The sequence below is a fragment of the Acomys russatus genome, chromosome 23 (assembly GCF_903995435.1).
Source record: "Acomys russatus chromosome 23, mAcoRus1.1, whole genome shotgun sequence".
NCBI lineage: Eukaryota > Metazoa > Chordata > Mammalia > Rodentia > Muridae > Acomys > Acomys russatus.
Genome location: NC_067159.1, coordinates 33,736,652 through 33,749,053, shown reverse-complemented (window position 1 = coordinate 33,749,053; position 12,402 = coordinate 33,736,652). Strand labels below are relative to the sequence as shown.

The 12,402-nt window shown below is 39.9% G+C and overlaps 1 protein-coding gene across 2 annotated transcripts in view; it reads right to left on the bottom strand.

Annotated features, from left to right (window-relative positions):
* Nucleotides 1–6,209: 6,209 nt before the first annotated feature.
* Nucleotides 6,210–12,402, bottom strand: part of Dkk2 (dickkopf WNT signaling pathway inhibitor 2) — a 96,997-nt gene continuing 90,804 nt past the window's right edge. For both annotated transcript variants that reach the window (XM_051165631.1, XM_051165632.1), the window contains exons 2-4: nucleotides 11,881–12,031; nucleotides 10,668–10,823; nucleotides 6,210–6,555 (exon numbers count right to left, since the gene is read on the bottom strand). In XM_051165631.1, the coding sequence (XP_051021588.1) occupies nucleotides 6,305–6,555; nucleotides 10,668–10,823; nucleotides 11,881–12,031 (558 nt within the window). In that variant the 3' untranslated portion in view covers nucleotides 6,210–6,304. The remainder of the gene's footprint in view (nucleotides 6,556–10,667; nucleotides 10,824–11,880; nucleotides 12,032–12,402) is intronic.

Here is a 12,402-nt window from a genome sequence, read left to right as displayed (position 1 = left end):
TTAAATGGCCATCTCTGAAAACATGTATGTGTGTGTATATATATATATAATATATATATACACATATATATGCATATATATGTAACGTATAGATTGAAAGATTATATTTATGTTTAGAAACATTGTATTTTGTAATATATAATATGCAATATTGTAATCTGTTATATATGATTATATAAAAAATATATATGTATGTATATATGTATATGTGTATGTGTCTCTCTGTATACATATATACCTATATTTAACAAATAAAAGAGACCATGAATTTGAGAAAGAGCATTGAGGAAAAAACAGAAGGAGTAACTGATGCAATTGTATTATAATCTCAAAAAATAAAAATATTTTTTAAAAGTAAAGAAGGAGGGGGAAGAGAGCGATAGAGATAGATATAGAAAGACAGACAGACAAACAGATAGATAGATGATAAAGCACTATTTCTAACTTCTTGGTGGAACATTGTCCCCATAGATTTCAGATCATAGATCAGAGTTTCAGATTCCTTTTTAAACTGATGGGAAATTTTATGAAGTAAAGAGGAAAAAATTACATCCTATGATATAAGTGAATTATCTTCACTCAGTTCCATGTGCCTCGATTAGGGCTTTTAACAACTGCTAAGCCCTACATGTGTTGACTAATGTTTGCCAATGACAACAGGTCTAAATAGCGAAGATCAACATGTTTTCTTAATGTCGTCACACTCTGTCTTAAGATTTTCTATCCTCAAAATTCACCAAACATTTAAAAAAGGTAGTTACTTTAGAAATTGAGTGAATAAGTCCTTGATGTGCTACTGGGTCTATAGTCAGCTAAGAGAGCACCTTGGTCACAGCTGCTCAAGGAGTTCTAGTTCAGACAGCAGGAACCCTTCAGAGTACAGAAGAATGAAGAGACCGTTTTGTTATTAACTTGAAGATTTTGAAGTTTGGTTGTTTGGGACTCATTTAAAGAGGAAGATAAAGATTGCACAATTTAATTCCTTTGAACTTCAACTTGTTTTAACTTAGTTTAACATGCAAGATAATTTACTTTTTGAAGTTCTACTTCTCTCTAAGGAATTTTAATGGGAGAGGATCTGTATTCAAATATGAGGTTTCTCCATATTAAATTTTATTATTACTGAAATACATTTGTGCATTCTATTATTGGATACTGAAGGTGGCACTTATTTTTACTGAAATTTTTCTGATAGGTTATGTTAGAGAATATGGCAGATAGAGTTGATATGTTAAAAAAGAATGGGGAGTTATTCTCCAGATCCGGGAACAGAGTAATATTGGAATTGATTTAATTAACAATTTTTCCCATTGTGCAAGCTGAAAGTCCAATAGTATAACAGAAGCAAATAGTAAGGGTTCTCTTGGATACTTTGCCTTATGATATTGGTAATAATTGTGGATATACATCTAGAAACAAATTGTTACATTTCAAACCAGAAACAGAGAGAGATTTGGGTCCTACTCTATTTCCTGAAGGCGTGTCCCAAGTGACTCATGGGTATTCCAGTAGGATCAAGTTGTCTACACATGGATCTTAGATGGGACACAAGTCATACTCAAGCCGTGGTACTGCACTGGTAGATAACAGGTCACGTTCTATTCTAAAATCTTAATAACATAAGAATGCTTTTATACAGTGGTATAGAATGAATAATGGTGTGCTATAAGATAGAGTCTTATCTTGTAACTTGAATACTTTTTAAATATGGAGTCTCGTAATAACATCAGCCCTCACACCTATGATATGAGTTGTCCAGTTTGGGGAAATTTTGAATAAAATTCTTGAGTGGGAAATGCATTGTACACTTTGTTACTCCTTCTTCGCTTTCAGTAGTGACTTGAAGAGGAAGTGTGTCATTCTGTTCTGCCTGTCCCTGTAGGAAATGTGAAAGGACAGTTCACACAGCACACCCTGATACAGTTCAGGGTCACAGGTTCTTAATCTTACACTATTGCTTAGTTCATGGAAATATCTTTGTCCATAGATGTATGGTATATTTTCTAATATTAATTTTATCTACAGTACAGTAGAGTACTGTTTGGTTATCTGGCCTTCTGAAAGACTTTTGTTCTTAACTAGCCTGAATTTGAAAGAAGAAAAAAAAATGTAACTAAATAATTGTTCACCAAATGATAGAGAGCATATTTAAATACGTTTTTGGTTAAAAGGGGGGCAGGAAAGGACATTTGTCACTTCTCAGAGCATGCCATTTAGTGCAGCAGAAAAGAGAAAGAAAAAGTCACTCATAGGATTGTTAGAATCTAAAAATACATTTTCACAAGGAAATACAAATGGTCTCAATTTGAGGGAAGGAATGACAAGAAATACCGTAAGTGACTGATTAAAATGATGTGGAAATGGTTCAGCCATGCTTAGGAGATCTTTAACTCTTTACTGTATCCCTGTGACTATTCTGGCTTCACTAAGCTGCTACAGGCAATTCACCCCGTTTTGTCACAGAATATCTGCTTTTTGCATTTCTACACACAATACCACATGGCTTTTCCATCCACCCATATCTCATGCTGAGCATAAGCATTGTCAGTCAAACTCTCCTGACCGGTAAGGAGCAGAGTGCAGTAAACCAGCTTTCCAGGGAGTAGATTGGGGTGAATCAGACCCAAATAAATGGATTCATTTTCTTCCACAGTTATGAACACTTGTAACTGAATAAAAATAAATAAATAAATAAATAAATAAATAAATAAATAAATAAATAAAAAGGAAATGAGTGCTCCTAGGTATGTGAAGAAAAAAGTTTATTATAGATATGTGGAAGAGCATAGCGAGAGAGACAGGGACATCTGGGAGAGTCCAGTGTAGATATGTGGGGAGAGAAGAACGAAGGAGGGAGAAAGGGAAATCAGGTGCAGCAGCCAGGAGACCAAAGGTACAAAAAGAGCGGGTAGCCAAAATGGTTGGATGTAATGGGAGTTTTGGTTTCTCTGTAAATTCAGTTGTGCTATGTAAATATGTTTTTGTTCTAATCCCACGTGTGGGGTTTCAGTTTGAGCTTTAGTTTGTCTGCAGCTGTTAATTGTCTCTTGAAGGGGCGTGGCTTTTGCCAGCTGGTAAGGCCTTCCTCCCACAGCATGGAGAGGGCGTGGCCTAGGGCTCTGAGGCTATTAGTGAGAGCTCAGAAAGAGAGAGAGAGAGAGAGAGAGAGAGAGAGAGAGAGAGAGAGAGAGAGAGAGAGAGAGAGAGAGAGAGAGAGAGAGAGACAGAGACAGAGACAGAGACAGAGACAGAGACAGAGACAGAGACAGAGACAGAGACAGAGAGACAGAGACAGAGAGAGAGAGACAGAGAGTGTGGGCGTGTGTTATGTGGTGTTGGTGGTGTTGCTGTGGGTGTGTGGTATGTGGTGTTGGTGTGTGGCATGTGGCAGTTCGAAGGGACAAGTGATGACTGTGTGGCAGCTTGGAGCAGACAGATGGAGAGAAACGCTCCAGGGCACAGTGGCTTGGAGGAAACTGCTGGCTGTTTCTGTTGTTGATGGAGACTGGTATAACCCCAAGGACTTGTCTACGCTAAACATCCAGGAGAAGTAAAGCCTCACCCCCCACCCCCACCCCACCCCGCCTTTCTCCACCAGCCTTTTCCTTCCTAGGTAGGATTGGGAAGTTGGAAGAGAGGTTGAGGCCTAAACACCACAAATAGAGTTTTGTTTTTTGTTTTTTGTTTTTTTAAAGAGTACTACAGTTGGATAATATAGGGAAAAGCATGCCTGCCCCCAGGGCTGGAGAGTTGGGACTAAGGGAGAGGTGGAGTCTACCAGCCAGGATGGCCCTTGTAGTAGGCAGGGGACTGAGAGATACAGGAAGAATCTAGCTGCCAGTGTTTGCTTTAATATGTTAAATAGGCGCTTCAGTCATTCCTTCAAGGTTTGAAACCTAACAGTAGTAATTTCATAGAAGATGGAAATAAGCAAATCCACTAATAATGCTGCGTCTCCATTTTGGAAAATTTCTTGTAAGAGAGAAGGTTGTGGGGAGCATAGTGCCCACCCTTAATTTGTTTTTGAAGAAGCTTCTAGAGACTTCTTTCAAGAGCTTCCTGAGGGCAAAGGAAGAATCAATGGAGGAAGAATCATAAGTGGAAATTTGTTGGTTTAACTTTATAAATAACAATTACAGCCATAATAATATTGTACAATGACCTGTCTTGGTAACAGTAAGCTGGGTCACCTCATGGCGCTGACACCCAGATGACTCTTATTCAGGCTGAAGACTAATACCAAATTTTAAAACTTCAGGATTCCATGAACATTTTTTCCCATAAGAAAACACAAGTCACTTTGCACTCAATTTTTTGAAAGAGAAAAATTTAATATATTTCATCTTATTTATACATTTCCCCTAAATTACAAAGTTGAGAGCTGCAAATATATTCTGCTACAAAGCTTTCTGTAAGAAACATCTCTATAAGAAAATACATCTCATTAACATTTCCTGTAAATAAATTATTTCAAATAATAATTTTTGAGAGGGTGAATATAAGGGAAATAATGTGGAAGCTGGATTGTAAGTGTTGTTGCTCTGTAGGAAATTCTGACCAACATGTTCCCAATTTCACACCACCAAGCTTAAACCACAAATTTTGCTCTTGGATAAATTAACCTACGATTTTTGCTCTAGCAGACATATGCAGAGCACAAACCATCATCATCCTGGCAAGATGTGTGTCAGAAGCTGACACTCGTGGGGCTGGACTTTGAGAGAGCAGGTGGGATTTAAATAAAACAAGAAAGTGGTGTGGAGGCTACAAAAGTGTAAGCTACAGCGTGATATCCTTTTTTTTTTTTTTTTCCTTCTATACTCTAGATGTAATATTTAGAACTGTGTCAAGTCAGAGACTAGGGAAGGGATTTCTGGGAGTTTCTGTAGATTGGACATATGTTGATTTCACATGTTACTATTTCTTAACTCTCAATAGTTGCAGAAAATAGAAACTACGTCCTTGGCAATGAAATACCTACTCCATCGGGAGGTTAGTACAGAAACTTCTGATGACATCATCAGTCTAAAGCTTAGGGAGGATATAGGTTCCGTTTGTACCACCTGGCTTAAGAGAACCCAACCTGTATGATGCCCTCATAGTGAGATTATTTTACGACCTCAAAGGCATGAAGTATTCTGAGGCTAGGGAGGGCATGTTGTATCACTCTGAGCTCATCCACATGAGGACAGCAAATCCCATGGAGAGTTTCTACTTTGCTTGTGGAGCCTCTCGTGTCAGCCATGAAAGTTCAGCCCGTGCTTCAGGAACATGGCCTTAAAGCTTGGGCGAACGACAGGATTTCTTCTACTCCCCCACTGTGATTTACACAGTACAGCTATTACTCAAGTCTCTAGTGTCTGCTTCACCTTACTGGTCTCCAGCTATGCAAAGATAAATGTATTTAGCAGTCTAATTCTGTCACCTGTAGGGTATGTCAAAGCTTTGGCAAAACAGTCCTTACTCCATTGTTCAGTTCCCCTCCTGTGTTGGACATCTTTAATGTTTTTGAAATCTGTGAAAATTTTGTCCTGTGGCTTGAATTGCACTAGACACAATAAATGGCTTTAGCTTGAGAAGGCATTCCATTTGAGATGCCGTTCCTTCACAGGAACTGTTTTTGTTTTCTATCTGTCTTTTTAATTCAGGTGTAATTGTTTGTTTAAAAAATTAATTGTCTGAGGAGACACATGTTTACCTTCTTCTTCTAATATCTAAATGGCATGCCAGTATCTTGAGGTGATTTGGAAAATATCGACTGCCTTTTCTTCTTGTTTACCAAGGCCTTTATTTGAGAAGTCAAAGGAGAGTTCCAAATTAAAAGATTATTTTTCTAATGCAAATTAATGATGCTGCATATCTTCACTTCTTGTTTATTCAGTTTTCCCATGTTTTAAAGATTATCTTATGTCAAGGGACAGTGAGTGTAATTTATGAAACTGTAGCTTTGAGTAGAAATATGGCCTTAGGTTATTTTTTATAGCCATTGCCAATCTGAAGGAAGTGTCCCCTCCAGCTAAAGATGAACTCTTGGGAAATTGCATGGTATTTGCCAGCAAGTCCCCCGGTGTGTTTTCTTTTTAATAATAGCATTTTCACAAATGTGTACATTATTTACATAAACAAGTCGCATAATGGAAACACTGGTTGTGCTTTGGTTGTCACTGTCTCTATTTAATTCATTCCTGCCCTCTTGTGCCCATATTCCTCATTCTTCTGCATCCGGAACTCGACTTCCCATCATGCCATAATGCATTAAATACACAAATTCACAGTCTGCTAGCGATCTCTCTCCCAGTGCTTATCAGATCTTCTGGCACACGTGGAGTCTGGCTTTGGAGGAGTAGGTGGCATCTTTCCACACTTTGCAGGACAGGCCCTTTGCACAGTCACACCTCTGGAAAATCTCCAGCCCATGGGAACCCTTCTTGCGTTGTTTGGTACACACTTCCCCCTGATGGAGCACCGGTTTGCAGATTTTGGTCCAGAAGTGACGAGCACAGCAAAATCCATCCACGCAGTCTGATGATCTCAGGCAGGGGTCACCTTCATGTCCTACAGAAAACATGACCAAGAGGGATTACAAGTGTTCCTGAGGACAACTTCTACTTTACAGTCAGAATCACAGAAAATGCTTTTACTCACATTATCTTGCATTATGTTGCCACTGATAATGAAAAATCTTGGATTCATAGCAGTTTGTTTTCTCTTTACTTTTATAAGTCTACTCTTGTTTCTTTCTGTTATCTACCATCAGAATATGAAGTTTAATGAAAAGCTAGATTGTGCTCATGTTCAATTGGTCATGGTCTACTTTTTGTCCATTTTTCTCTGTGTGATTATGTGTGTATTGTACATATATGCATGCTTTTTGGTTATGTGGGAGTGCTGTGTGTGTGTGTGTGTGTGTGTGTGTGTGTGTGTGTGTGTAAGTATGCACAAGTACATGTGTATGTGTAAATGTGAAAAGACCAAGGCTGAAGTTGGGAATCACCTTCCATCACTGTCCCACCTTACTCTAAGCCAGGATCTCTCATTCAAGCCTAGTGGTAGCCAGTTGCTCTGGGGATCTCCTGTCTCTCCCTTCTGTGGCTGCAGCCATAGAGAAGCTACCATGCACCACCCAGAATTTACAGGGCGAGGGGGATTGGAACTCCTGTCTTCATATTTGCATGGTGAGCACTTTAACCACAGGCTCAGTGCCCCAGTCGTAGTATAACTTCAGATATTTTCCTGATGATTCTTTCTTCAATGGGGTGAATTGGAGAAAAAAAAAAGTCGGTTTCAAACTCATTAACTTGATGTCTTTTCAACAGGTCTAAACAAAGCTGTGATTCAAGAAAGCTGCAAATTTCAAAGATTTTTTTTTTAAAGAAGCAGAATGTCAGAGACCATCTGAGACTGTTGAGTTAGAATTTGGGGGAAAGCACTTGATCATGGGTGGGAGGTAATTTACTGGAGCATTTGCCATTAGCCACTACTTACCAAAGAAAGATAACAACCCCCCTAGCAGCCATTAATTGACAATAGCTCCTTAGCTAACAGGATAACCTTATCAGCCCCTCCATTTCCTGATGGAATGTTGACGTGCTCAGTCTTGTCAGGTCTTGCATAGATGACCATTGCTACAGTGAGTTCATGGATGCAATGGCCATGTTGTAGCCAGAGAAGCATCACCATTTCTCCCCATGCTCAGCCTCTTCCATTCCTTCTACTCTTCTTCCATGTGATTCCCTGATCCTTGGGCAGAGTAACATAGATGTCCCGTTTAGGGATGAGCATGCAACCATTGCCCGTCCTCAGCACACTGACCAGTTGTGACTCTCTGCACTTATTTTAACCAGGCTATCTTCAAAGTCAAGTTCTTCCCAGATCCTCACAAACCCTTCCTGTGTGTTTTAACATGAAGAACTCCGGTAAGAAATTGCAATAAGACTACTGGGTCAAGAGTCTGGAACTGATTCTTCAGTATATGATTGCTCTCTTCATTTGAGGTAAATTAAGCAGTAATTTTTCCCTGGAAAAGTATTACAGTGATTATGCACATTCGTATGTATGAAACCATGCTTTCATACATTTCAAGGGTCTATCTCTTTAGGCAGTACTGAACTTAGGGTTTCGTCAAATATATTTTTGGCATCTATTGAAAACATACTATGTCATTCTCCTTTCACCTGTTAATAGCTCTAATTTTATTAGAGATTTTCTCTTGATATCATTTATCAGTTGAGTCCAGCTGTGAAAGCAGAATTCATAGCACACGCTGTTTAGTTCAGAGAATTGGTCACATGTGTGGTGGTTGAACTATGAATTATGAGAGATTGGTCAGCTGCAGGAATTCACTACCACATTTAGGGAAAGAGACCCCCAAGGAGCAAGTGATGTCAGCAACTAGGGGCTATATTCACTAGCCAGAACCTAATAGCTTCACCTGACAGCAGCCGAAGACTCAAGGAAACACAGCAATGCCAGAATACCAGTGAGAGTAGTAAGCTGTTTAAAGCCAGCCAAATGTTTCTGACAAAGAGTGGTAGGAAATACAGCCTACGAGGAACTGTGAGACAGACCAGAGCAGAGAGATGGCAGCCAGCCTAGCTCAGAGCCACCAAGCTCAGGAGTAACCAAGAGCTAGTTTAAAAATATGTGAGATTACAAATCTGGGTACTGTGTGCACACACAGGAAAGATTTTGTTGCCAAAGAGCACCCTCCTACACTCATCTTGGCTGCATTGCTTTGTGTTTCAGTAGAAAGCGAGGGTTGCCGAATATTTGCCTTAGCTGCCAGATTGCAAACGCATTAGGGTTGTGAGGCTTTTGCAGCTCCTCAATTGTGTTGTATTGTAAAATCCAACCACAGAAAAGACCTAAATGAATGTGTCCATCTGTGGTTTTATGAAGCATTATTTTCTAAATCTGGTGATGCAGATGAGGCTCAAAGGCCATCATGTGGTCATCTGTGGTCGAAAGGGTTCACTGTCATTCTAGATGTAACTTCTTTCACTGTCAGACTTTAATGCAACTCACAAGGCATTCAACGCAACAGGTGTTTCTATTTGCACGCAGCACATTTCATGTGTAGTTATACTGCAATAATTGAAAGATTTTGAGTAATGCTGTGACTTAGATAATCTGTTGGAGTGAGGAAAGGCACTCATATAATGCCAACTAGATAGGAATTTGCTGATATAGAAATAAGAGTTATGGGAAATAATTTGGGATCTTGGTTCGTACAGTGAAATGATACCTAAAGAGAAAGTATCTACCAACATCTTTAGCAGTATGCAGAGAGCCACTAGCATTCCAGCTATAGCAATGGGTCAGATCTTCTCATTGAGGAGGAGACTGGCTCATTAGAAGATGAAGATCTGGGATAATAGCTTTGTCATGAGACAAGCTATGGAAATAACAAGTTTACAAAAGGAAACTAGGTTTTCACATCAGGGCTTCCCAGAGCAGTTTAATTCAATAAACACTCCCAAGAACAGGGAGATGCTCCATTACAAAATTCCTTAGAACACTGGGCATTTTTTAAAAAAGTATAATTTATTGAGATTACATCCTGCTTGTTATCCCCTCACTTGTATCTTTCTGCCCCCTCCTTCTTTTGCCCTAATCTCCTCCCCTACACCTCTGACAGAAAGGGACCTACCTTTTCCCTCACCATATGACCACAGCCTACCAGGTCTCATCCAGATAGCCTGCTTCCCCTTCCTCTGTGTACCACTGGGCCTCCCCACCAAGTGGACGTGATCAAATCCATGTCACCAGAGTTCATGTCAGAGGCAGTCTTTGCTCTCCCCACAACCATTGAGAATGAGCTGCCTATTGGCTAGGACTGAACAGTGGGTCTAGGTTTACTGCATGCATTGTCCTTAGTTGATACAGCAGTTTGTGAAGGCCCTCCAATGTGTCCAGATCCACCAGCCTTGATGGTCTTCTTATGGCACTCCTGGCCCCTCTGGGACATTCCATCCCCCAATTCTTCCACACTGGGCCTTTTAAACTACACACATGTAGAAGATATGAGGAATACAGAGATACATTTAGGAGAGACCGTCTTTGAGTTTACGTGTACTTCATGCTTTCAATATTTTACTAGTAGCAAATTAATTTCACACTGTTCATTTGTCATTGGTGACAGGAGAATTCTGAAATGTTCTGATGGGATGAATGGAACATCATAGTCATTGCATAACTGCACTATAATCCAGCTGCTTCTTGTAGATGGGTTTATGGATAGCATGCCACCTGATTGTTTAGTGAAATCAATTTCCTAAACCTGCAAAGGTAAAATAAATGTCTGGAAATTTAATTATCAACAATAATATTTCCTCATTCATTTTCACACTCTTTGGTAGGTTTAAATCAACCAGGTTTGTTTAGATTATTTTTTCTCGATTTTCATGTGAAAAGAGGCAGGCTTACAAAACAGCATGGCAGGTCAGGCTACTGCCTTTCTCATAATATATTCTCTCTGGCAGTACGATGAAATCTCTAGCATTTTCAAAATTAAAAAAGACTATAAACTCAGGTCAAAATTATCCATGAATGAACATATCAATGATGGATTTGTAGAACTAAAATGAATTAACTATCTATATACTTCCTTTTGCTTCTTTATAAAAGAAAGAAAGAGTAAACAAACATGGGAGAACAGGTGGTCCTACCTTTTATATGAGGCATCTTGGTATGTGGCCTTCCTAAATTCTGCCATCCCAGGTCATGGTTGGAATAGTGACCGTGGTTGCGATCTCTATGCCGAGTGCCATCTAGAGCTGGGATGTGAGGGGTCAGGATACTCTCAGTGACTGGGATGCAGATGCCTAGAAGTGAGGATGGAAACAGACCCCTTTAAGTCTATAACCTGTGATGGTCATCCTGATCCGTGTTAGGAAGACATTCATGTGCCTATTTCCTCATCTACCTACTGTCTTTTTGTCTGCTAGCTCATTAATTTACTCACTCACTTACTGAAGAGAGAATACTTTGGCTCTGAAGCCAAGCTTCCTTGATCGAATTTTGCCTCTTTCAGGATCAAATGGCACTGTGCAAATAACAAAATAGGAATAAAAACAGAATTGACATCATTGAATATGCATAGTAAGCATATGAATAGCATTTAGAATAGTGACATCGTGAAAAATTAAACCAGTGTCTGCTATATTTTTTTAAGTCATTTGGCAAGATACCTGTCCGGGCTCCTCTTTGTTCATGAGAAAAACAATCTTGGTCTAGCCTATACACTTCTCAAATGGTGTGAGGCCTTCCTGCCTCCCATCTGTTCCTCTCTATGGTACTCGCAGCAGTTTTGTGCCTAGAGGCCAGAGCAGGCATGACATTATGAGACTGACGTTGTCATGTGTTTATGACTAAACTTATGTTCTAAGCACTTTCTGCAATGACTTAATTGGGTGTTTGTGATTGTAGTTCATTATTGGTGCTGAACAACTGTCTGCCTGTCATTTCTACAGGGTAGAGCGCAGTCAGGCTACAGGTTAGAGTCCTTTGCACTGGACAGGCCTATCATCCCTTATCTGTAAAGGCTCTTCCAGGACATCTTGGGTATAATTAATACCTGGTCAAGAGACTCACAACTGCCCTGCTTATCTTGGCAGTCATATGTTTAGCAAAGAAAAGATCCAGAGATTTTTTTTTCACACAACACTTCTATCTCGCAGTAGCCTAGATTAACATAGAACATAGTCTAGAGAGTGGCCAGACCATGGAAAAGCTAAAATTCAGAAGGTGACTCTGATATCTCATAGTTCCCCATCGTAAAATGTTTATAGGCCTGGAGCCTGGATGGAAAAGCAGGTGACTACCCTTCCACATAAGCCGATGAGAAAAAAAGGCCCGTTAACACTTGGGGAGCTGTCGTACCATTGTTGCAGCGGGTACCAGGGCAACACATGCCATCTCTATGGCATCGCTTCTTTTTCCTCCGACAGACCATGCAGGCTGACGATCCTTGATGGGGACTGTGACAGTATCTTCCAATTTCGCATTCCTTGTCACTGCTGCAAGGGTAGGCCTGTCATCAGATAGAACACACAGGAAGCAGAGTGTTAGCTCTTGGGACACTGAGAAGGTACCAAGGCAGCAAGCCTTAAGGGAAACTAAGTCCTATTTTGAATGATCTATACCATTGTGTGGCGTTTGAAATGTTGGTTCCTTAGGGTGACCCTTAGCTGATGACTTTTGCTATTATTTTTTGGTGATGACAAAGATTGAAACTGACAATAAACTTTTAAAGTAAAAGGCACCATGAAAATAACAGTTCCCGTGCATTTCTATTGGCCACTGTTGGAGTCAGGATTTATACCTCATACCAATAGGTACCTGCTGTGAGAGTGACTTTGGAGGCAGTTGTATTGTCACTGCTTGCAGAACATAAGAGCAGCT